The 25101-nt window shown below is 56.4% G+C and overlaps 1 protein-coding gene across 1 annotated transcript; it reads right to left on the minus strand.

Moving 5' to 3' along the window:
* Positions 1-7818: 7818 nt before the first annotated feature.
* On the minus strand, positions 7819-24230 carry LEMD2 (LEM domain nuclear envelope protein 2). The gene is made up of 9 exons (XM_086371202.1): positions 23471-24230; positions 21789-21829; positions 18555-18630; positions 15524-15600; positions 14500-14579; positions 12716-12861; positions 11649-11750; positions 11470-11572; positions 7819-9164 (listed from the first exon to the last, which is right to left on the minus strand). The coding sequence occupies exons 1-9, from the start codon at positions 24180-24182 to the stop codon at positions 9014-9016; spliced, it is 1488 nt and encodes a 495-aa protein (XP_086227328.1). The 5' UTR covers positions 24183-24230; the 3' UTR covers positions 7819-9013.
* Positions 24231-25101: the final 871 nt, after the last annotated feature.

A 25101-nucleotide genomic window follows, 5' to 3' on the forward strand; every position in this document is an offset into this window, starting at 1 on the left:
GAGCTCGCCTAGTGTCATGCCATCTCAGTAAAGGGCAAGACCTTCAAACTCATCTAGTTCCATCCATCTATTCCATGCTAGCATATCTGTTGTGTGCCCATGTAGCCTCTGCTTACGTACCTCCAGTGATGGGGGGCTCATTATCTACCAAGGCAGTTCAAGGCTCAAAATACCTTCTCCTACAGAGCCAAGGTTTGTCTCCTTGAGGTTTCTGTTTCATAGGTCCAGCCCTGCCCTTCATGGGTCATCAGAACTAGCCTAACCCTTCCCTTATGATGTTGGGAGCAAGGGACCATATTCCTGCTGAACCTTCTCTCAGCGAAACCCAAGAGAGGGGGCCAGTAAGAGATCCCTCAGAGAAAATGAGAGGTGCCCCCCAGACAAGAGTGCAACATCCCACTCCCAGTCCTCAGCTGAGCTGCCAGAACTGTGAGCTGGACTGTGTTAGCTTCGGGGTGGAGGGCGGAGGGAGTTCTTGGAGTAATCCTCCCATGTCCGCACCCCCCCCACCACTTTGGGAAGTCCCAGGCCTGACTCTTGCTGGGATGTGTTTAAAGGGAGAGGCTGCCTGGGGGTGCCCTGGCCCCAGGAAAGGAGAGATGGGCATGGGGACCTGATACCAGGGGGACAGAGAAGAGGGCGATCAGGCTTGAGCTGCCTAAAAGGTACCTGCCCAACAGGACAGCCTGACCAAACCAGGCTTCAGACTCACGTGCTCTGACTCCCAGTCCCGCTAACTTCACACCTGGGTGGTATACCTTTACTGATGCACCCACGATCGACTTCTGCACTGCTTCCCATAGTCCTGACCATCAGCCCGTGGTTCCAAAGCCCTGCTGGAACTTGGCTCCGGCGCCCTCTGCATCCCCAGTTCTGTGCAGTGAGGCCTGTGGTCCCAGATGCTGGCATCTCATTGCCTTTCTCCTGTGAGTTGCTATTCCTTGCCCATTCCTCCGCACATGAAGGCAGGGCACAAATAAATCAATAAAACAAAAATAAACACGTTTGTCCCTGTTAAGTTTCATCTTGTTAGATCCACCCCATTGCTCCGGCCTGTCAACTTTCCTTTAGAGCCCGGCTCTGTCATCTGGCATATTTGCCATCATCCCCCCAACAGTGTGGCATCTGCAAATTTGATAAAGTACATGGAGCGTGTGTGTCTCAGATGAAACCCCCTCCCCCAACGGGATGGCTGGAGCACAGTCATGCATAAGCGCGTGTCCATACACATACATCCACACACATACTCTTCTCTCTGTCTGGGCCCCATCAACCACCTTCAAGATCCTGGGCCGGGGGGAGCCCCGGGTACCTGTGCCCCCACAGAGGACTTGGTACTCAGCAGATGTTGCTGTGCATGTGGGGGGTTGGGACACTCTGGGGACCTGGGCACCTTCTCACCTCCCCTGGCCATTGTTCCGTCAATCTCTGACCTACCTGCGCCCTGCCAGCCTCTTCCACCGAGGTCTTGGGTCTCCTGGATGGCTGTGCGGCCCTCCCTGCCTCCCCTGCTAAACATGCAGTGCCCCCCACCCCCGCAGGTTGTGATGGGGGCTGCCGGCGTGGAGCCAGCCTGACTGCCTGGAGTGAGGACTCCTTCTCCCCCACACCTGCTGAGCACCAGCCCTCTGATCCTTCTCTTCAGGGGACCCCAGACTTCATCTTTGCAGTAATTGCATACCAGGGGTAGCCAAGTCAGAAAGATCCAGGTCCTCACTGCAGAGGCCTGCCAGACACCACTTTGGCAGAATGAAAAATAAAACCCAAGGCCTAGACTGATCTTCCAGAATCTTCTGGTCCATTCCCAGCCTCCAAGCACTGGATGTTGGATTGGCGGGGTAGAGGGATCAGACAGTTTCCTCCTCCTCCCTTCCTGTGACACCAGCTTCTTGTTCTTCCCTCCAGAAAGGTGGCAAAAGTTAGTTACATGTATTCTTCAGCTGATGCTAGGAATAAACACCGCCCAATTCCTGGTGGCTGACGCCAACATACAGTGATTTCTTACACTATCGCACCGTGGGTCCGCCCGAGATCCAGCCTAGGCTGTTGCTTCTCCAGGACTCAGGGTTCGGCAGCACCACTGAACCACAGCCGAGGAAGTAGGGCAGACCCGCGCCAGCTCTCGAAGCCTCTGCCTCCCAGCCCCACTGTTGCTTCAGGTCACCAGCTAACGCAAGTTATGGAAAGTGACAGTCGCTCAGTCCTGTCCGACTCTCTGTGACCCCACGGACTATACAGTCCCTGGAACTCTCCAGGCCAGAATACTGGAGTGGGTAGCCGTTCCCTTCTCCAGGGGATCTTCCCAACCCAGGTATCAAACCCAGGTCTCCTGTGCTGCAGGCAGATTCTTTACCAGCTGAGCCACAAGGGAAGCCCATGGTCAGGCCCAATTTTCAAAGAGAGTAGGGAAGTGTGATCTTTTCTTGTGGCGGGAACTTTGGCAAATGGCCTTGGTGATTCTTCTGCCCGCTAGCCGATCCTGTCCCTCAGAGGGGCCCGAGTTCCCACCATCCACTTGGATGCTGGCTCTTGAGTCCAGTGTGGGCTGCTCTTACCCTTTCCTCCCTACCGCCTGTGTGCCCAGGACGCGGCCCTCGTCTCTCGAATTTCTGCTCCACGGTACACGTCTTGTCTTTTCTCTTCCCGTCTCGGTGTGTCACCCCTTCCTCTGAGAGGCCCTCCTCCCACTTCCTGCTTGGAGAATCCCGAGGACAGAGGAGACTGGCTACAGGTTACAGTTCACAGGGTCTCAAAGAGTCGGACACCTCCCGCCTCCTATCTCCAGTGCTGCTCGTGGGAGGCCTGGGGCTCCATCCCCAGTGGCTGGCCAGGAGGTGGGCCCCACTCCTGTCCATCTGAGCCCTTCCCATCTCTCCCTCCCTCCGATGTCCCAGAGCAGCAGCAGCCAGGTGGGGGAGCCCTCTGAGAATGTGTGGCCGCAGTCAGGCCCTGGTGCCCCCCCCACCCCCCGAGCCTGGATGGAGCTCGGAGGCCCCCTCACGCTTGCCTCTCCAGGGATTGGCTTCTGTGAGCACATGCGCACACCTGGTGCCCAGATTTGTCTGAGCTTGTTTTTGTCACTTCGAGCTATAACACACACTCATGGGGAACTTGTCCGTACCTGTGTCTGTTCTATCACAAGCAACAGACCACCCAAAATGTAGTTGTGATAACATTTCATAGAAACACACACACACAGCATGTCAGAGTGGTTAGACCTAAATAAGGTCTGTGCCTGGGTGAATAGTTACTCTCTCAAGGTCGGTTTCCTAGTTTGGACAGGGTACACAATTCTGTGGGGTCGCTGGAGGAGCTGGGTTGAAGGGTACAGGAGAAATTGCAGTACTGGTTTTGTATCTCTTTATGAGCCAAACGATTTCAAATGAAGAAGTTATAATAATAACACAAGGACTTCCCTGCTCGTCCAGGGGTTGAGACTCCACCCTTCTGCTGTAGGGGGCGCAGATTTGATCTTTGGTTGGGAACTAAGCTCCCCGTTATGCTACATGGCGCAGCCAAAAAATTCAAAAAGCGAAAACAACAGACTTAGTAGCTTAAAACAACACCAGGCATTTACTCCTGATCCTGCGATTTGGGCGCTGCTGGAGAGGGACGGCTGATCTCTGCTCACCTGGGACTGGGGCCCCAGCTGGGATGCTGCACCAGCTGGGGTTGGCAGGCATCTGTCTCCCCACAAGGTCCTTCAGCAAGGCAGCTGCGCCTCGTTACGTGGTGGCTCCAGGCCCAAGAGGGTGAAAGCAGGAGTGACAAGGCCCCCAATGCCTCCGACCAAAATTAGCCAGTGTCCCTCTGGCCACATTCCACTGGTCAAAGCTGACCCAGGGCCAACCCAGATTCAAGGAAGAAGAAATACCACTTGGATGCGTGTTTTCTGGGTCCAGCGTGGAATGGTCTTCCATGAGACGGAGGAAGTGGCAGAGAACCTGCGGCATCTTTAACTCACGGCCATCACTGATGTGATGGACAGGGAGGCCTGGCGTGCTGCGATTTATGGGGTCGCAAAGAGTCAGACACGACTGAGCGACTGATCTGATCTGATCACTGATGTATCAGAAGCTTCTGAATTTGCCCCAGGGTGTCTGGTCCAGCCTCCTCACTGGGGATGTGGGGATGGAGGCTGGAGAGCCGGCGGGGGTTGGGGGGTGGTCAGCCACGCAGAGGGGCGTGGGTTTAGGAGCAGAGCTGGACTGCTGACCCAGGGCTCACCCTACATCACCCCGGGGACGCCCCAGTCCCACACAGGGCAGCTTCGCCAGCCTGGCATCACCGCTTGGGATTCTGTTTTGCACGTGCTGGTGTTTGCAATCAAAAAGTTCAGCGGCCCTTCCAGTGTGCTTAAATTAGTCCCCACGAAAACCAAATCATTTCATTTGCAGAGAAGGGCTTAATTGCAAGGGGAACGAGGCAAAGGGAATTCTGTTGCCTGTTTTCATTGAAGAAAATTACTGTACTTTCCCCTGTCTTCTTTACTAAACAGAAGCAGCTTAGAAATTGGGCTGTAATCACCAGTGATACCTCTCCTACCCTTTCTGTTCAGAGCCTGCTCAGCATTCCCGGCTCCTGAGACCCTGCTCTGGGCCATTCTTGCCCACCCACCTGGCAGGGCAGCCTGATCCCAAGTCCTGGTGCTGGGCAGCATCTCCCCGGTTTGGCTGGAGTCTCACCTCGCCCCTGCGATGTTGAGAGGATTGCCTGAGATGTTACTGGGGCCTCAGCCAGGGACTGGCCCACGCTCTTGGCAGGAAGAAACACCTCATCCCTTTCTTCAGAAAACACATGAAGTGGACTTCTCTGGTGGTCCAGTGGTTAAGATTCCATGTTTCCAATGCAGGAGATGTGAGTTCGATCCCTGGTCGGGGAATTAAGATCCCATACGCCACAGTGGGGGAAAAAGAAAAAAAAAGAAAACACATGAAATCTGCTCCAAGCCCCTACTCACCAGGGCTGCAGAGAAGTTCCATTTTGAACGAAGAGCATCCCCATTAGCATCTTATGCAAATCCTAGGGCTGGTCATGTATGGATGTGAGAGTTGGACTGTAAAGAAAGCTGAGCGCCGAAGAATGGATGCTTTTGAACTGTGGTGTTGGAGAAGACTCTTGAGAGTCTGCTGGACTGCAAGGAGATCCAACTAGTCCATCCTAAAGAAAATCAGTCCTGAATATTCATCAGAAGGACTGATGCTGAAGCTGAAACTCCAATACTTTGGCCACCTGATGTCAAGAACTGACTCATTTGAAAAGACCCTGATGCTGGGAAAAGATTGAAGGCAGGAGGAGAAGGGGACGACAGAGGATGAGATAATTGCATGGCATCACCGACTCAATGGACATGAGTTTGAGTAAGCTCGGGGAGTTGGTGATGGACAGGGAGGCCTGGTGTGCTGCAGTCCATGGGGTCGCAAAGAGTCGGACACAATTGAGCAACTGAACTGAACTGAGGGCTGGTGTGCTTTAGTGCCTGGCAGAAGGTAGGGAGCCTGGGCCGTCTGCACCTTCTGTCCTTTGATGCTGTGGGCTGGCAAGTCCTTGGGGCTCGGTCCCATAGGAGGTGCATGAGGAAGCGAAATTTGTAGCACTTCCTGTGTTGAGAGAAATGAAGGAGGGCTGGGCCTAGAGAGTGTGCAGGGTGGGGTGCAGCCAGTTCCCCATGGGGATAGCGGTCGGGAGGAGATCAGGGTTGGGAGAGGCAAGCACAGAGGCTCAGAGGCAGCAGTGGGCCTGAGGAGGGCCACAAGGCGTGTGGCCTGAGTGGAAGGAGGAGCAGGGGCCGCGGGAGCCTCCAGGGTCTCTGTGAGGTCCTGGTTGTTTGTCTGGAACGAGGTGGTTCCATTCTGTTCCGGCAAACCCTCAGCAACTCAACAGATTCCCCTTCTTTGGAGAAGAAAAGAGAGGCAGGCCATCTAGGGTCACACCCTGGCTCCATTACCTTCCTGACCTCTCCGAGCCTGTCCCCCCCAGGAGCGGGTAACAACAGCACCCGCCCCCTGGGGGCGTCATGAGCGCATCGCGAAGCTATCATATGTTGACTAGTTTTATCATGTCTTTTAAAAGAACTTCCTGTGCTACAGGGATACGCTGATTAGCCCCAGTTGGTCCTGAGAAGGCTGGGTCTCCACCTCCACCCCCTGGAAACACAGCACCCGGCGGAATGCTGCCCCTCACTCACCAGCCCCTCCTTTTCAGAGGACCCTCTGTCCAGATCCTTTTCTCTCAAGCTTGCTCAGGGATGGGAGTGCAGAGCTGACCCGGCTGCCCAAGAGGTGCTGCTCCCTGAGTAACTGCTCCCCTTATCCCTCCCTTTGGGGGAGGCCGACAGGATAATGGATTTGAGTCCACACACCTGTCTCAACAAAAGGGTTTTTTTTTTTTTGAGGCTCAAAGTCAATGGTGTATTAATTAAGGGGGAACAGCTGCTAACTACTGCAGTTCTTATGATAAGTCAGTGACAAACGGCTGTGTTTACCTTTTTCCCAAGCAGAGAGTCTGGAAGGTGGCCTGGAGGTCCTGGGTGGATGTCCACAGGCGAGATTTGTGGGGTGCACCTCCTGCTTCCTCAGCCATCAAGCTTCTTTACTGGTGCCCCCCAAGCCCGAGAGGGCTGTTCGTCCCCGAGGAGGACAGGGCTGTGGCCTGGGGAGCCGGGGAAGGGACCAGCGGAAACTTCTCAACAGTGGGCCCCCCCAAAGATGCCCTCAGACCCCTTCCTCACGCAAATCCCACTGCCTCGTGCTGTTCCTAGGGAAATGAGAGCTGCTGAAAGGGGGGGCTTGGCCCTTCAAAGCTGAGAAAGGCTGCAGAGCTGAGTGGAGCTGCCTGCAGGACTGAGGATGTTGCTTGCCCGCCTGGGGCCTTTGTGCCAGGTGCTCTCCACCATAAAGGAAGGGGCTGGGCGGCGGGGGCCTTTTGTTATTTCCTTTATTTTGATCTTGCTCCTGCTCTCCAAACAGCTTCACAGAAATAGAACCTGGCGTTAGCTCCCTTCTCAACTTAAGACAAAACACGGCAGCGGGGAAAATCTTGCACTGAAAATCAGAAATGGGAAGATGGGTTTGTTTTTTCCAGGGTTGTGTTTCTGGGTCCTTGACTATCAATTTACCCACCATGTTTCCAGCTGATGGGAGGATGGCAGGATGGTGCTAACCTGCCAATCGCACCCATGTGGCCGGGCAGTGGAGTGGCCTTCATCCCAGGCTGACCCAGGAAGGCCCACCGCACATGGCGCTGACCCCCACTGCTAGCAGCTCACCCGCTGTGCCCCCAGGGTACAGGCAATGCTGGTAGAGAGCAGTAGGACCCTCAAAGCCCTCCCAGCAACCCTCTGACTCCATGGAGGGACTCCGACACATCCCGAGCTGTGTTCTCCCCAGTGGCCAGCCCCGAAGAGACAAGTTTGCCATCAATGTCCACTTCCTGCTTCCCTAGGAGTCACCATCAGTGGCCGAGACACCCCGTCCAACTTCACCCGGCTCTTTCTCTCCTTCCTACGGCAGGTGCTCAGCACCTCTGGGAGCCTCTGTGGCCTTGAGGGAGGCAGAAATGGGGCAAGAGAAAGTGGCCCCCGCTTCTTACTACCCAGAGCCCAGGCATACATCTTTTGAGTTCAACCTGCAGGGCAGCGTCATCACACCGTGTTATAAAGTGGAAACTGAGGGTCCAAGGTATGTGGTTTGCCTGAGGCCGCTCCGGCCTTCTCTCGCAGAATAAGTCTCCCTGGCCAGCGCTTAATAACTCTGCACGTTGCCTCTCCTTACATATTGCTTTGAGGGGAGAGGGAAAGAACCACTGACGAGAACCACATCCATTTTTAATAAGCATTTATTTATCCAAGAGTTTCAGCTCTGATAGTGAAGCCTGTTGCAGTTTCTTCTGGCTGGAGCCTGCTTATGAGACCTGCTTTGCCACGGGGCAGGCGCTGGGATTCCAGGCCTGCCCATCACCCCAGACATCAGAAAAAATGAGAGAGTATTGCTCAAATGAGGGAGACTGGCGCTTTATTAAGGAAACAAAAAATACCAGTAAGACCAGAGAGGTGCTTAAAGCCTTTTGGAGGCAGCTGTTCCGTCTCCTCGGCTCGTCCCCTCCCCCGCCCGCCACGGACCAGAGCCCGCGGGGATGTGGCTCACCCGGAGGGGCCCCAGCCCTGAGCTCATCAGGCCCCCGCGAGGGTTTGGGGGCGCTCCGCCGGCGGGGAGGGCGGGGCGCTTAGGGCTGGAGCCCGGGGGCGGCAGGGGGCGCCCTCACTCCCGCCTGGAGCCCAGCAGCCGATGTTCCGGCAAATCGCCCCGGGGCGGGGAGGCGGGGTGGTCACCGTCAACCCAGCGATCCTCACCCACCGGGAGTTCCAGGCTCCGCGGGGCCGCCCAGCTGGCGGCAGCCCGACTCGCCTCTCCTCGGGGTTCCTTCCGAGAGGTCACCCCAGCTGCTCAGGCCCCCCAGCCAGAGCCCTCGCGCGGCCAGACCGTGTCTAAACAGTTCTCCTAGGGTACTTAACTTCCAGCCCCTTCCCCTAGGGATCACAGGCCCCACCCAGCTCGAGGAGGCTTTCTCCCTCACTCCTGGGCTCCCCAGGAACACCCCGCGAAGGCACATGACCGAGCTGCTCCCCAGGCCCTGCTGCCCCAGCCCGCCACCCCAAACCACCTCCCGCGGGCGCAGTGGGCTCACCGGGCGCACACTTGCTCTGCAAGGGCTCATGGCCCCTGCGCTTTTATTTCTTCGTGAAAAACCAACCCCTCTCCTCTTTGTGCCAGCAACACTGGGTAGACAGGATGGCCAGATGCAGAGGCAGCTGCCCCCTGGCTCCTCCCCTTGCCCTCTGAGGACGCTCACGTTTTCCCACGGAGCCCAGTCTCACACCTTTGGAACCAAGGTCAGGAGGCGGGCGAGTCAAGGCAAAGGTGAATTCAGCACCGGCAGGGCGTAGCCCTCTCGTGTCCGTCCCAGAGGCGACTGGCCTGGGACAGGCTGATTAGGTACCGCCCCCGCCCAGGGTTTATCGCTCTGAGTCAGAGAAGGAAGAGGGCTTAGTCCATCTCCACACCAGCATATCTTCCCCGGCCACGCGGTGGGACTCCGTCTGGATCCGGGATTCGTTGGAGGCCAGGAACTCCACCGCCCGGTCCCACACTCGCTTCATGCGCCTCCTGCAGAGAGGGGGAGGGGAAGCTCAGGAGGCCAGACGGCCCAGGGCTGCCAAGGGAGGTGGGCTGTGGATGCCCTCTGTACCAAAGCAGGGAGCTCACCCAGAATTTATCTATCTGCGGGAAGAGTGGTCAGGTGCTAACAGGGCTCTTGCAGAGGAGAGAAATTTCGTGAGCCCAGAGAAAGGCTTCCTCAACCTTCTCTGCTCCAAAAGCTTTCAGTTAAAGGGAGCTGAAAGGAGCTGCAGCTCCCCGCCCCCCACCCCAGGTGTCCAAGTGGGAAGACTCTTGCCAGGACTTGATACTGCAGCAGGCCCGCCGCCCCCCCTCCAGTGAGGGCTGCATTTTAATGTCTCGTGTGGGCCAATTAGACAGTGACCACTGGGCTGTTGAGTCCAGACTCCACAGCACTTCAGGGGATGGGGCTGAACTAAGCCTCCAGCGGGGGAGGCCTGGACGCTGGAGCTGCCTGTGGAAACAGAGCCACTAGGTCGGGCAGTCTTTGCAGTGATCAGAGTCCCTGCTCTTTGGGGTCCCCGGGGCCCTGCACCCCCTCAGACAGCCTCCTAGTTTCTCTTTGCTCCTCTAGACCAGACAGGAAGATCCCAGGGCGGTGGGGGAGGGCTGCTCTGATGTCTACCCTTTGGTGAGACCCAGCCTCATGTCTGACTGCAGACCACTCCCCAGCACCCCAAGCATGCAATGAATGTTGGGGGGTGTGTGGAGCAGGGGGTTCAGCGGGGAGCGCGGATGGAGGGAAGCTCCGGAGGTGGCTCCTGACTCAGGAGGCAGAGTGGGGTCTCGGGGCTTTCTTCCCGGGGAGGTCAGGTCCAAACCCCAGGGCTGTTCAGCAGTCCTCACTTGGCTGGTCTGGCCCTGGCTCCGGGGACCGAGACCTTCACAGCGGCTCCTGAGCGGGGAGGGCCTCACTCGGCCCCTTCCCGGGCCGCCCATTATCAGGTGATGAGCAAGCTGGCCCGCGTGCCTCCCCAAACCAGCTCTTCAGAGCTCCCTCACCGCCCACAAGCAGGCCCTCCCCGCAGGGCAGCGTGTGCACGCAGGGCTGACTGATCGCCTGTGTCCCCATGAGCCAAGGGCTCGGCTGCCCTGACTGAGCGCCCACCAGCGGCCTCCCCGAGAGCTGGAGGGCTGCGGTGGCCTCGTGCGGGGACTCACTGGTCATCCTACACCCTGTCAGTCTGCTTGAAGTTCCCTGCCTGTCGCCATCCTGGGGCTGGGGTGGACGTGAGTGCGCCTCAGCATCTTCACATCTTCCAGCTCCTCCTGGACTGACAACCACAGAGCCCGGCACTGGGAACATAGAAGGGGCGCCAGCCCACGGTCTCCGAGCAGCTTCCTCACCATCCTTGTGCCTCAGTGTCCTCATCTGTAAAGTGGGGTCCTCGCTGTTCCCCCCACCCCCCAGGACCATGCTGAAGGTGGAGTGAGAGAGCGCGGCACCTGGCCGGAGAACTCGGTAGAGTGTGAGCCCACACTGCAGTGGGCCCTCCCTGCTGGCCACCTCCTGGGACTCTGGCCCCCGATTCTACCCCACCCCTGGGTTTGTCAGGGATCCATCCAGCATCTGCAGCCCACAGGGACAGAGGTCCCGGAGTCGTGCATGACAATGGCCGGCCAACTCCTTCCATGAGTCGTGAGCCCATTCACTGCTGTGAAACGCTGTTTCCAAGTACAGGTGTGTGCATTCGTATATGGGAACTGGACTGTGTTATCTTAGGTAAGACGTGTTTCTGACTGTGCATCATGGCTAATGACGTGTGAAAAACAACCTCCTCTTCCTCGCCAGTGACTGATTCAAGGAGAGATGAGTCACTGGCCAGTGGAACGTCAGAGGTGTGTCCCCGGAGGCTCCTGGAGATGCTTTTCCCGCTCAGGAGAGCGGCAGGGGGCCCACCTCCCCTCCACCGGCTACACGGCCGGTGCTGCTCTGCCTGTCGGCCGCCACTCTGTGCCCACACAGACCGCCCGCCTGCTGACAGCATCCGCAGAGGGCAGGAGCAGGAGAGCCCCAGAGCGGTGGGACCAGAGACCTGACCCTGCTGTCCCTGACCTCCATTCACGGAACCCGTCAGGTCCTTCCCTGCAGAGCCTCTCAGGAGGAAAGGAGACCGAGGACTCACTGTCCAGAGCACCCATCAGTATCAGCACCAACAGTGCGGCGTCTCCAGAGCAGTGGCAGCAGCAGGGCAGAGGCAGGGATGGAGCCTCAGGCTGGGACCTGGGGCTGAACCGCCCCCGCATGCACGACTGGCCCGGGGCCCTCAGCGAGGTCCGAGCGGGGACTCACCGGCTCTGTGGAGGGATCAGGGTGTCGCGCACGTGCAGGATGCCCACGTATGGGTAGCGCTCCATGTCCTGCTCCCAGTCCACGTAGTGGTCCTGGACCACGTCTGTGGGACAGAGGGCGCTGTTCAGGGTGAGGCCCCGCGGTGGGGGGCCAGCAGCCCTCCCCCCGGGGCCACGCACCTATGATCTTCTTCACCATTTCATACATGGCCTGCTCCTCCTCTTCCAACTTCCGCCACCGGTACTTCAGGAGGATCAGGAGCCCCCACAGGAAGGCCAAGCCTGGGAGGGGACAAAGCGCGGTTAATCCCGCCCGCCACTTTCCCTGGCCAGGAGCCCACTGGCTCTCACGGGGCAGGGGGCTGTGCTGGAGGCTGAGGGGGTGGCGTCCCAACTGTGTGAGACCCGGGCTAGCAAGCAGGAGGCGGAGGATGGGACATGCGGGGTGGGGGAGACAAGCTGTTCAGTGGTCATCTTCCTCCCGCCGGCTGTCATCAGAGCGGCGTCCCTAGTCCTCCTCCCAGCCTCGTTCCCGGGCTTTCATCTTCTCCCTTGCGAACCAGAACTCGCGATTCATACATATACACATGCCAAGCCCTTTGTATTCGAGATGCTGCTGCCGATAATGATGTCTGTGCCTGCCCGCGTTGGGAAGGGAGCCGTGCGCACGCCCAGACGGCCTGTGATTTGTAAGCCGGCTCTCTGCAGAGTCAGGCAGCTTCTGTGACACGGCCTTTTGCCTTCACAGACGCCCCAAGGTCTCCGCTCAAAGGCAGCCCCTGATGTTGGGAGACTCCCCTTTGCTGCTCAGCGCCCCGGGCCTGGATCGCTTTCGTCAGGCATCTGCAGCTCCTCAGCAGGTGCTCACATTGTTCAGGGAGTAAAATCAGGCCAAGCTCTGGCTGCGTCTTTCCTGCCGTGACGCCTGCACTCTGGAGCCCGGGGAAGGACGGTGCCCAACTGTAGCCCAGGCCAGGTGCCCCTTCGGGATACTGATGGCCCCCACCCCAAACCAAGGGTTTCTAGTTAATCTTTGTGCACCGGCTGCCGGGCCTCCGGAGGAAAGCTGACCAGGGTGGTGGCGGACCGCGTCACCTCCGTTTCGCTGGACAGACCTCAGGTCACTGGGCAGAATGAACTCCGCCGGCCTGGGTTCTAGACCTTGTCTCCTGTGTTCCAAGTGCTGCTGAGCTGGGCTGCCGGGAGGCGCTGCGGGCGGGGCAGGGGGGCAGGGCGGCAGGACTTACACCAGAAGAAGATGAGCAGGTTGGTGACAGCTGTGAGCAGGGCGCGGCTCAGGCGGCAGCCAACACCCATGCGGGGCCGCGAGGACTCCAGGCAGACCACCTTGTCCACCGTGGTCACCAGCTCAGACGGGTCCTCCCCTTTCAACCTGAGACAGAACACAGGGCTGTAAACAGGTTCAAAAGCCCTGAGGAGCCGCTGTAGAAGCCTCACTTTGAGCAGAAAGAGGAGGAAGGAGGGGCTGGGAAGCCTCCACTTGCTGATAAAATAGACTTGTACCCTGGCTGCACTCTTTCCAGAAATTTCCCACGTTGGCTACTTAGAAAGAATAAAGCTTTAAAGATGGCAGCAGGCTTGAACCCCTGCCGCTAAAGTGACGCCCCCCTCTGTTGGGTCGTTGACAACCCCTCTCAGCGTGTGGAAGATTAAACTGTAAATTGCATTCCCACCCCCCAGCACAGAGAAATGGAGATGTTTACGGAATCGCTGGCTTTGCGAGGCATGGCGAGGGATTGAAACAGTCTGGGAGGGGGTGCTTCTCCTTGGCGACGAGGAGGCACGTCGGCTGTTTAAGTGCAGAGGCCACGGGGCCCCGCAGCACAAACAGGCCCGGCTCCTAGAGGCCAGACCCCAGCCCCAGCGAGGGGGGCATCAGGACGCTGGGAGACGCCACCGACCCCCGTCCTTCTAGGAGGCGACAAGCCCCTGCTCTGGACCGCACGGTGAATGGCTGGTGCTTGAACTGTTGGGATTTCTCATGACCGACTTCTTTAAAAAATTTTTTTTCACATTGAAGCATAGTTGATTTACAATGTCGCGTCAATTACTCTGTACAGCAAAGTCCCACGACCTACTTCTAATGCTGGTCGCGGGGGCTGGGCTCAAGCCAAGCTGCCCCCTCCAACGGGAAAAGGCGGTGTCATCATTCCTGTGTTGGCTGCTTCGGCGTGTGCTGCCGAGGATAAAAATCCGTGTTCTTTGCCTTTTCTAACACTCGGGAAAATCGCTCAGCCACTCAGGGAAGGTTTATTATGATTTTTTTTAAAGCCAACGAATTCTAATCGTGCCATGCATCCAGTTATCAAGCTTCAGGCTCAGCTGCCCGAGGGGCTTCCGCTGGCTGCACTGCTGATGGAATTAGTAATTTGAGTGGATTAGAGAGGAAGAGAACAAAACCCCAGAGTGTGCTTTAGTATCAGCAGCTGTAGCCTGAACAGACACCTGAACCCTGAGGGGTGGGGGGTGACGAGGCAGGGTCTCCCCAGCAGGGGACTCCCGCATCTGCAAGTGGCTGGTGCCCCCACCGCTGGGCTGAGGAGCCAGTCGGGGGCCTTTCAGGAGGGTGAGTGCGCTGTTTCTGCGAACCATGCTCACCAGGGACAGGAACAGGCCAAACCGCCCAGCTGGAATAAAACCCGGTCTCTCCATTTACAGTTTCCATACTGAGTGAAACCAACATACAGAATCGCCTCATCTACAAATGAAAATTAGCACCAAGGCAAGGCAGCACAGAAAAGTGCCTTTGCCAGCAAAGCGTGGGGGCCAGCGACAGGAAGGGGCATGGCCTGAGTTACTTCAAACAGGTGTAGCTGGACTGCCAGGCAGTCACCCTGACGTTTGGATTTTTGCGTCCCATCCTAAACTGCTCCTCCTGTGGCATCGCTGACCCTTCTCCCTCCACCGCCCAGCTTCAGGCCTGGCCCTTCACGACTCAGCTGGGAGACCTGGCCTCCACCTCCGGGCCCCAGACACCAGAGCTGCTGGGCAAGGACAGGGCCTTACTCACCAGATGCCCACGTCCTTGTTACTGCTCAGTATCCAAGTCAGCGCGGCTTCAAACTTGGTGGAGGAGCTGCTGGTCACATTCTGTGGGAGGGGGCAGGGGAGATTAGTGCTCCGTCTGGGCGGGGGAGATTAGTGCTCCGTCTGGGCAGAGCAGCTGGGTCATGGAAGCCCCCTTTGTCCTCCGTGTGCCCCCTAGCCCCACTCCACTAAACGCATAGCAAACTGGTGGGATGGCGATCTGGGGCAGATGATCCCGGAGAAGAGGCTGTAACTGGAGGAGGTGATGCGGAAGTGCGCGTGGGAAAACGGGGCAGGTCTGCGGCAGCTGGAGGAATGCAGTTTCCTTAAGGGCCGCGGTGCCAGGCCAGAGAGCTGGCGGCTCATCTGGATGGACGTGGAAGACGACGTTGGGGCAGGGGCCCTCCCTGTGGCCAGAGCCGGCCGTGTGGCCTTGTGCAAAGACCCTCCCCTCTCCGGGCCCCAGGTGCCTCATCGGTGAAATGAAAACTGGATGAGGTGACCCCTTGGGTCTCTCTCTGCTGGCTCTAAAACCTGTAATTCTGTCCACCTGAGGCCACATCGAAAATCAAAAGGACCCGGAGCAACCTGGATGGTAATCCTAAGGGGGAAGTGAAATGGCAGGTGAAATATCTTAAATAAGCTGCTGAGAAGGGGAAAATGAGCCAGAAGAGGAGCAAGTCACAGGACTGCTCCGGGAAGGGGCAGGGCAGTGGCCCGGTCAGCTGGCTGGGGGGCAATGGGTCAGGGGCGAGCTGCCTGCAGGCCGGGCCCTGGCTCTCAGCTCACCCTGGGCCCAGTCACCCCACTGCTGCCTTAACTTCAGGGAGCCGAGCACTCAACTGTGTTAAAAAAAAAAAAAATCTTTTTTTTTTAAAGGGAAAGCAAACAAGCCAAAAAGCAAACACAAAACAAGGGAAAAAAAACAAAACAAAACACAGGGCTTGAAAGATCAATACAGAACACCAGGGCTTCCGGGGAATGGACGCACACGGCAGCCTACTTACTGCTATATATTCCTGGGCTTCCGTGACAGGAATGCATTTGCTCTTTAGCTTCTCTGGATTTCCACATTCAAAATTACCTAGGACGGGAAAAAACACACATTCAAACACAAAGAGGTAAAAAAATTTACCTGGCAACCGACTGAACACGGCAGCAAGAATCAAGCCATCAGCTCTGACGGGGAGCCTGTGGCCCGCCGGCCCTGACAGCTGTGGGGCATCTTCACTGTGCAGCAAGATCAAAAGCCACTTAGCTTGGATCGAGGCCAGATCATTAAAACCTGACCTGCAAAGCAGTGCAGCAATTTGCATTAAATGACTAAAAAGCTGCCCAATACCAAGGTCTGTTTGCAATTGATCCCTAAAAGGATCAGACAGACAGCTCTGGAAGGTACTGGGATGGGACTATAAATAAACGCAGCCTAGGAAAAAGAAAGGCAGGGAGCGCTGCACTGCAGGGTTTCTGACTGGTCACAGGCTGGTGACCTAGAATGCCAGGTTTTGAGGGGCCCTGGGGAGTGATGGCCAAGGAAGAAGGGGTGTCTGTGTGCTGGGACCTCGGCACGGTGCCCCAAAGCCCTCTGCTGAGCACCCTGTACAGCCGGCTCCCACTTAGGGTAGCTGGGAGCCTCGCCCTTCGTCCGGCCCAGGCTTCTAGGCCCGGCCCACGGACCAGCCCCTCTGAAAAGGCCCCAGCCATGGGGACCTCGTTTAGCCAGATCAGCTGGCCTTGGGGCCCCGCCACAGCCCTTAGCTCCCGATCACCCGCTGTGGCTCACTTGCCAGCAGCTGCTTTACCAGGAGACCCCATGGGAGCAGGGACTGTGTGAGGCTGGGCCTTAACCCCTCACCGGCCTGACTGCCCTCAGCCTGGCACAGCCTGGGCTCTGGATGGCCAGTCTGTATGTGTCTGTGTGCTGGGGAGAGAGTGGCTGAAGATAATATCACAAAATCCTGAGAATGAACTGAAGCCTGCTCCTCGCCCCCAGCAACCAGATCTTCCTACTTCAAAGCTGGCCTTGTCCTTCTGGGCCCCCTGAGACTCAGCTGGCTTCTCCCATGCTCCTGCCCGACCCCAGACTGCCCTACCCTGCTCAGGCTGCTGGGACCACTGCCTAGGTCTTCTGGTTTCCTTCTCTCCCCTTTCTCATCCATGTTTGGTCAACAAAGCTTTAAAATGATCCTGCTTAGACGACACTCTTCCACTCAAAGCGCTGCCTTCCCGCACCTGGCTCTCTGTCACTCCCCTGCTCCAAGCCTTCCTGCCTGCAGCATGGAGCTGCAACGGCCTGGCAACCATGGCTGACCAGGTGAGACTCATTCACGCTCCCTGTTTCTCCTTCCTCATGCAGCTGCTTCCAACCCCGACTCTGTAATTTCCTGCCTCTTTGGCCCTGCCTTTGCCCAACAAATACATATCTAATCCCACCTGGGCTTGAAGGCCTGGCACAGAGACCCCTTCCCCTGTGACACTTTCCTGACGGCTCCAGCCAAAAGGCACTGTGCCTCCCAGAACTTCTAGCCTCTTGGTTCCCACCTATCAGCATTTTATATCACCCGTGGTCAGGGGGGTGGGTGGGCTGTCTCTTCTACTGGACCACAGGCAGTCTGTGGACAGGATCCTTGAGTCACCTTGTATCCTGCAAAGGCCAGCTCAGTGCCCCGTCCATAGCTGACCTCCAACAGGAGGAAGGGGACAGAGTATGGCCAGAGAGCCTGCACTCCTCTGCAGCCTGTCTCAGTGAGAGGCAAACCCTCAGAAGACAGCGGGTACCAGGCCCCCTGACGACAAGAGCCAGGACCGCGTATGGGGGGTGGGAGGGGGAGAACTGCCTACTGGGATCCATAGTTTAAGAGTGGAGCTCCTCAACGTCACCTCCTGGGGGCCTCGGTAAACCTCAGACTTTGATGCAATAGATTTGAGATGAGCCCGAGATGCTGTATTTCCAATAAGCTCCTGGGGGACACTGATGCTGCTGTGCTTGGACCACAACCGAGTCACAAAGGTTTCAAATACGCCCTCCGGCCAGAATTTATATGCCAAACACCTGGGCCGAAACTGATTGTGATGCTGTGAGCCCCGACCCCGCCTCTCCTCCAGGGAGCTCACAGAGGCCCCTGTGACCAGCCTGGTCCCCTCGCAGTCAGGAGGGAGGAGGTGCAGAGCTGAGGCTCACAGGCTTGGCCCCGAGGGCTGAGGGCCGAGTCTAAGTCCACTCAACCTTGACCTCCCGGCGACAACCTTAGACAAGGGCTGGCCCTGTAGGTGAGCAGCACCCCTTGAACCTCCTGCAGACTGATGTCTGGTTTTTGTGATGAAGACCCTTAGCACAGGCACACGCCCTGAGCAGTCACCACGTCATCAGTGGTTCTGAGAGCCTCCTGGATATCAGGAGAGGACAGAGTATGACGATGCCACCTCGGGCCTCAAGGAACACGTTTACCAATGGAAACAGCGGCAGAGATTCCACACAGAGGCGTTTCCAGGGGGCGTCTTGGGAGGGGGTTGAGAAGGCCCTCTTCTAAAGAACGGCTCTTGGCTTTCATTTAGTTAAGAAAAGACAGACTAAGATCACTCGGTGAAATGGGGAGACTGAGGCCCTGAGATGTCAGGGACTGGTCCAGCGTCCCACGGGGGACACTGGGGTCCGTGACACCGGGGCCCCGGAGGGCGGGATGGGCCTGATGGTGCTCGGCCCACCACCCAGACCACTTGCTGCCTGCAGAAGCCTCTGCACCTGACCGGGCTGACCTGGTACAGGGAGGCCCTCCAGGTTGGGAGTCCTAGACTCTGAGACGGCCTGAGGCCTGGTCCCTTCCAACGCCACAGGGACCCCCAGAACATTAGGTGGAGGGCGCCCCAGAGAATGGGGTGCACCTGCTGAAAGGGATATATGTTCTGCTCAGATGCAAGGCTTACATGGGATGTGCCTGTGGGGGACGTGGGGAAGGTGAGGCGTGGCTTCTGGGAGACAACCGCAGCACCTCGGCCTCGGCCCGCTGAGGCAGCTCAGGCCTCGGGACGCCTACTCACCTGCCTGGATGGCCAGGAAGTTGTACAGCTCGTGCAGCAGCTCCAGCAAGGCCGCCTTCTGCTTGGCCTGACAGAACTGGAAGGGCACAGGACAAGCGGTCAGCAAGGCGGTGTGGGTGAGGGGCCTGGCTGCCTGCTTTCATCTCCTCAGCCACTCTGTCAAGAGCTAGGCCGCAAGGACAGCCTCACACCTTAAAACAACGACAGCAGCAAATTCTGCCAAGAGGTGGGCCCAAGGCTAGGGTCGATAAACACCAGGTCGACTGACTGAAAAGAACACTGAGAAAACAGAGGCAGACTGACAACAGACGCGGTAACCACCAAGGGCCGACATTCCAGAGGCTCCCAGGCCCCGGCCCCTGGGTTCCCGCAGGGAAAAGGCCACCAGCCGTGCAGCGCGGGGGGCAACCGTGGGCAACGCGGCACTCGGGCTCCTCAGAGGGCAAAGCCACTGCCGCACGACGCGGTCTGGTCTCCCCCTGGGCCACTCGCGTCAAGTTTTTGGAGAGGCAAGTACCTACAGTCTGCCTGTGGATTGTCTACTTTGTGCATTATCTGCTGCAAACGTTTAATCTTAGATTCTTCTAGAAATGGAAAATGTAGAGGAATCTGAACTGTCGGGAGGAAAATGTCACCTGTGTGAGGAGAGGCACGCCTGCATGCCCACTCCTGCAGCGCCCATGACAGCAGGGGCACCATTCAGCTGGACTCGCCGCATTTGGAACGTTCAAAACAGGCTGCTTTTCTTTGAGAGTGGATGGGAGGTTGGGTGCTGTGCTGAGTGGTCTGTATGTGAACCCTGAAGCCTTACCACATCCCTCACTGTACCCCAATTTCTCAGGTGAGTGGCCCAAGGTTTAGAGAGTAGAGGTGGCCACTAAGATCCCACAGCTTGTAGGTGGTGGAGCCGCATGGAGTGTGGCCAGTGGACTCCAAGCACACTCCCCCGCTCCAGACGGCTTCCAGGTTGTCACCAGGCACAGCCCTGGACCGGAAGTCGGAGGTCTGGGTTCTAGATCTGGCTCTGCAGCTAGAGAAGAAACCAAGATCGTTTTCCTTCTCGGGGCTCACGTGCTGCCCGATCTAACTTGGTTCTGAATACTCTCAGCGGCCGAGCTTTGTCCCCTCATGTGGCCTAAGGGCCCTGATGCCTTAACAAGGTACCAAATGATGTAACCAAGACTTATGCACAAGACTATAAATGTCCAAAACAACTCACATGCCTACTAGCAGAGTCAGAAACCCCAACTACTTTTTAAAGACTATTTAACGATATAGGCAAAGCTGGTAATTGTCAAATATAACTAAATATACAGAGATCCCAATTCTATAAACACATACATACACAGAGAGTGAAGGGAGGAAGAGAAGCTCCCCAAACATTAACGGTGATTATCTCTAGGTGGCAGAACCAAGGGTGGTTATTGTCCCATTTTTCGAACTTGCTAAACATCTATCATTGTCACAATCAGGAAAAAAAAGCAGGAGCAATTAATACTGTTCCGAACTCACAGACATTTAGGCAAAGCAAGGCTGAAAGGCTCAAAGGACAGAAGGTACCAGACAATGCGACAGCCTGATTAAGATAACACACCCACTGCCAGCCCCTCCCCAGGGTTTCCGCAGGACAAAAGCAGGAAGAATGACGAGCCTGGTAGAGAGCTGAGATGGGGGAAAAAATATCTGTCTCTCAAACCCAAATGCCCCTCTGGGTTTTGGGTGAGCTTGAGCCACAGAAAGTGTGAGGCTTTCAACAAGACACTCACTCAAGCTGAGAAATACCCCCCGAGCTGCCTGCTCCCACGCGCATCCTCCCCGAAGGCGGAGCGTGCCCCATGGAAGCTCAGTGCAGCAGAACCCAGCACCCAGCCTGCGATGTCTGGTCTGGGACGCGCCTGGCCAGGCTGGGCACGTCTTCAGCGAGGAGTTGGATGGTGCGTGATGGCTCACGCGGTGGGGATGAGCGCATCCCCCACCAAGGATGACCCCAGAGGGAATCTGCCCTCCGTCGTGGGTCTGACATACTCACAGCTGTGCAGGACCAAGAAACAGAAACCAGGGAGCCCGTTTCTAAATAGAAGACAAATGACTAGTATCGCCAGAGAAGTCTCACAGAAAAGAAAATTTTGTTCCCGTTTTTGTTTTCTGTCTTCAAAACTCTAGTTTCCCCTTCTGGCCATGTTTCTGGGCCACTTCCTTTAATCATCAACTGCAGTTTTTACGATAGAAGGCAGATTATACTTATTATGAGTCTGTTTTTATAAAACAGTAGGGAAGCAAAGATATCTGGTGGATGAAAGCAATAAATACGTGTAATAAAAACACCCCCAAATATGACACAGCAGAAGCTCAAGAGAAATAAAACCACTTGTCTGCATCAGGATGCCACTTCATTAATGTGGGCAACGTGGGCCTACGGATGAGTGTGTGCGGTTCCTCTCCCGGCCGCTCCCCCGTCCCCAACTGCCGGAGATGTGCCCTGAGGGCTGGGGGAGGCCTGGGGTTGCACACTTAATAATTAGACTACTAAGTCATGCCCTCTGGCAGCACAAGGCTCTGCCTGGCAGGATTTATGACCAGAAAATTTACAGCCTCTATCTTCCCTAGACTACTACCTTACCGGTGGTGTCCCAGCTCCTTGCTAATGCCGTTTTCATGACTCGTAAATGGACGGGGCGGCTCACCTTCCCCAAGTATTATTTGTAGGGAACATTAAAGTGTCACAAAACCAATCTATAGACTAAGAGAACTAACTCCACTTCAGATGTGTTTAAACAACCCCTTGATGACATTTCAAATCAGAACAGCATTTTCAGAGTCAGAGAGGGACGACCTGAGCATGTGGAATTGAGAACCTGGCCTCCTGGTGCTTAAAAAGCAGCCCACCCTTCCTCCTGAGGCCAGGGAGCTTGAGAGGTCCCTCAACCACCACCCACTCCACCCCCCAGATAGACTCAGGCAGAAGATCAAAGCCCTCGACGCTGCGGTTGATGGGAGAGCTCCTGTAACAAGTCAGGGGTTGGATCTTGGGAGCTCAAATTCTGTTTCAAGTACTCCTTCACGGCCACAATTGAGTCTGACACGTACATCACAGAACACGATGTGATTCTGGTACGTTACAGGACGCACTCCTGAAAATGATCCTTTTATGATCTTTTCCTGGGCAAGTCTACCTCCCGATGGAGGCTAACATCCTTGAGAGGAATAGCGAAAGCTAGAAAAACTCAAACTCACCTCATCTGTTTTTGTCTCACAGTCCACTGGCAGTAATTTCACTGAGACCAAGAAAAGAAACAGAGGAAATTAAAAGTGTGGGTTTTGGAAAAGGGTACAAAAAGGGATCATCCTCAAAATTCAGAGGAAGTAAAACATTACCAACAAAAAGGCGGGGATTAGAAAGATATCATCTAAATGAAGCATTTTAAAAATGTAGGCAGTAAAATGTAAAGGGGTTCTCAGTTCTGGATTAAGAATTAGGACACCTGTTTTCTAATCTCAGGGAAAAATGATTAGCCACAGGTTATTGGGTAACTACTCACTTAACCACTCTGAATCTCTGGTTTCTTCATCATAACATGGGATCACTAAAGCCTTTCTAGCTTAATTTAGACTCATTGTCAAAGAAGACAAGATATATGGTGGTTCTGTAAACTGTAAACAATGTTATGTTAAACATGTTTAATACCATCATGGGAGGGGAATTCCAGGTAAATTTCCAGTATTTATCCAAGAGCTGTTGTCTTAAAGCATCTCAGCAATGAGTATGACAGTATACTGTTTTTTGACATCACCAATGTAGTTACAGTTAGAACCAGTACAGTTCCATGACACTCCTGGGTCTGTTTAATTTCTCTAGCAAGTGGATAACCTGCTCTCATAGTCAAGAAATTATCTGAGTGTGTGCCTAAGTCTGGGATCCCCGCGCCCACAGACTTCCTCATACACCCAAATATCCATCTGCTCCAACAGCTAAGACATAATTTAGCTTTCCCCTGCATTTTGGCTGTTCGTGCTAGGCATGGAAAAATGTGGCTGGGAATAGTACTAATCACATTCATTTTTGTAAAGAATATTAAAAGCTGGTGAACTAAAGGGTCACTTTATACTTAAATTTATAAAGAAATGGTCACTCTGCTGTTTCCTATTAGCCTGGAGAATTCTGGAAGAAGCAAATTTCCCTTTTAGAAAACACACAGATCCTTAACTATTCGTTAACATACTGTATCTGGCAGATCTCATTCTGCCATGTCTTATCACAGAACTAACTGTGGACAGAGGCATGGCTGGGAATATCCTTGAGTCACAGGACCCTCTCTTAACACATTCCATGAAGGTGCTGCAAACAGTGATAAATGCCACCATTTACATCAGTTTAAACTCTTTAAAGGCTCTTGCACGCCTGTCTGAGGCAGGACTAGTATAATCTCCTCTTGACATACAGGGGGTCCCCTGGGCCAAAGAAGAGGATGTGGCCTTTTTGGTGCTGCAAAGCTGGGACCCCAATCAGAACCTATCTCTGCGCGGGTGACCTGGGGCACTAGCAAGAAATCAAAGGGGAGGGCAGAACTCAAAAGGAGTGGGGGTGGGCCTTCAGAGGGTTGTGTTAGAGGGCTTTCTCTAGAGAGCGGAAAGTAAAAGTGACTACGGATAGAGTGCTTCCAGCACGTGCTGGAAAGGGAAGTTAAGTAGGGAGGGCTAGGGCCGAAAATAAAAATAGGAGGAAGTGAAGACAGAAATGATTGCAGATGCAGGAATCCCACAGCTGGAGGAAGGAAAGTCTTTAAATCTGGAGGGAAGAAAGTGGCCTGAGGTATCTAGCAGGCCCGGGACGTGCGGCCTGGCGCTGAGAGGCCCGGGGGTCGTTCCGGGGACACCCGCGCGCCCAGCGCCCTCCCCTGCGCCGGCCCGGGACGTACTGTTGTCCGCCGCCTCCTGCGGCGCCGAGGGCTTGCCCATCTTCACCCAGAGGATGCCCAGGAAGACGAGCAGCAGCCCCAGGCTGGCCCAGAGCAGGAGCCGGGACAGGCAGCGCTCCAGCCGCCGCCCCGCCTCGGGCCGGGCGCGCGCCGAGGCCGCCGGGCCGGCTCTCGTCGCCCGCAGGCCCGGGCGCGGGTCGGGGCCGAGGAGGGCGGAGGGCGGCCGCGCCGAGGCCGGAGACGCGGCCCACCAGCGCCGGAGCCCGGGGCTGGCGCCCGGCGCGGTCCTGCCGAACGGCCGGCCGTCCTCGTCCTCCTCGGAGCTGCCCCGGGCCGAGGCGCGGCGTCTGAGCGGCGCGGGGCGGGCGAGGCCGCGGCTCCCGGACCAGGAGGCCGCGGGGGCTCCGATGTCACCGTAGGCCCCGGGCGTCGCATAGACCGGGCCCGAAGCCGCCGGGGAGAGCCAGGGCTCCGCCCGCGGGGAAGCCGCGGCGGGCCGGGCGCGCAGCGGCGCCTCCTCGCGCAGCCGGGCCTCCTCGCCCTGCGCCCGGGCCGCCTCCCGCGGCCGCTCCTCGCCGCGCAGCCGGGCCTCGCCGCGCAGGCGGCGCAGCTTGTTGCGATAGACGTCCCGGGTGGTGTCGGTGATGGGGCCCGGCTGGAAGCCCAGGGCCTGCAGCTCCCGCCGCAGCTCCAGGTCCGACAGGCCGGCCATGGCCAGGACACCACCCCCGGCGCGCGCCGCACCCGGAACTGCTCCCGCCCGCGGCCGCGGCGGAGCGGGCGGGGCTCCGCGCCATGACGGGAAGGTCAGTGGTGGCCGCCATATTGGGAGGTCTGTGACGTTCGACGTGTGGCCATGATGGTGAGGTCAGACTCGGCCTCCCAGGGCCACCATGTTGGTGAGGTCTGAGGGCGTTTTGGGGGGGGTTTGTTTTTGGTTTCCTTTTCTCTTTCCCATCTTGCTCACTCCTTCTCCCTGTAAGACCAAGTGTTCTTTCTCTCTGAATCCTCCATCCTTTCGTTGGGTGGAGGCATGGTGGTGGTAGTTTAGTAGCTAAGTCGTGTCCAACTCTTGAAAGCCCATGCACTGTAGCTTCCCAGACTCCTCTGTCCATGGGATTCTCCAGGCAAAAATACTGAAGTGGATTGCCATTTGCTTTTCCAGGGGATCTTCCTGACCCAGGGATCAAACCCAGGTCTTCTGCATTGCAGGCAGATTCTTTACCGACTGAACTAAGAGGGAAGCCTTAGGAGGGAGGCATGGTAGGCACTCAGTAAAGTCATACTGAATTGCTAAATGGTGCAATCAGCAAACGAAGGATCTAGCCACCACCTTACAGCCACCCGCATTGGTGAGCCCTGAGGCAACGCAAGGTGGAAACAAGGAATGCCCACCATCTAGCAGTCATCAAACTGCAGCCACCCTCAAGGTGCAGCTTGAGGAAACGCTGGATGAGAAAACACAGGATACTAGCTCCAGATAACTGAGGCGCATATCAAAGGAATAATTTCAGTGAGCTCAGTTTCTTGTATCTTCCCAAACATAAAAAAGTGCTAAATCTCTTAATTTGAGATATCTGGTTTTCTTTTATTGACAGTAATCTTTTGTTATGGCTACCTGGTATTGTTGC

The sequence above is a fragment of the Bos grunniens genome, chromosome 23 (genome assembly GCF_055505025.1).
Source record: "Bos grunniens cultivar Pamir isolate PY7600 chromosome 23, Bosgru_T2T1.0, whole genome shotgun sequence".
NCBI lineage: Eukaryota > Metazoa > Chordata > Mammalia > Artiodactyla > Bovidae > Bos > Bos grunniens.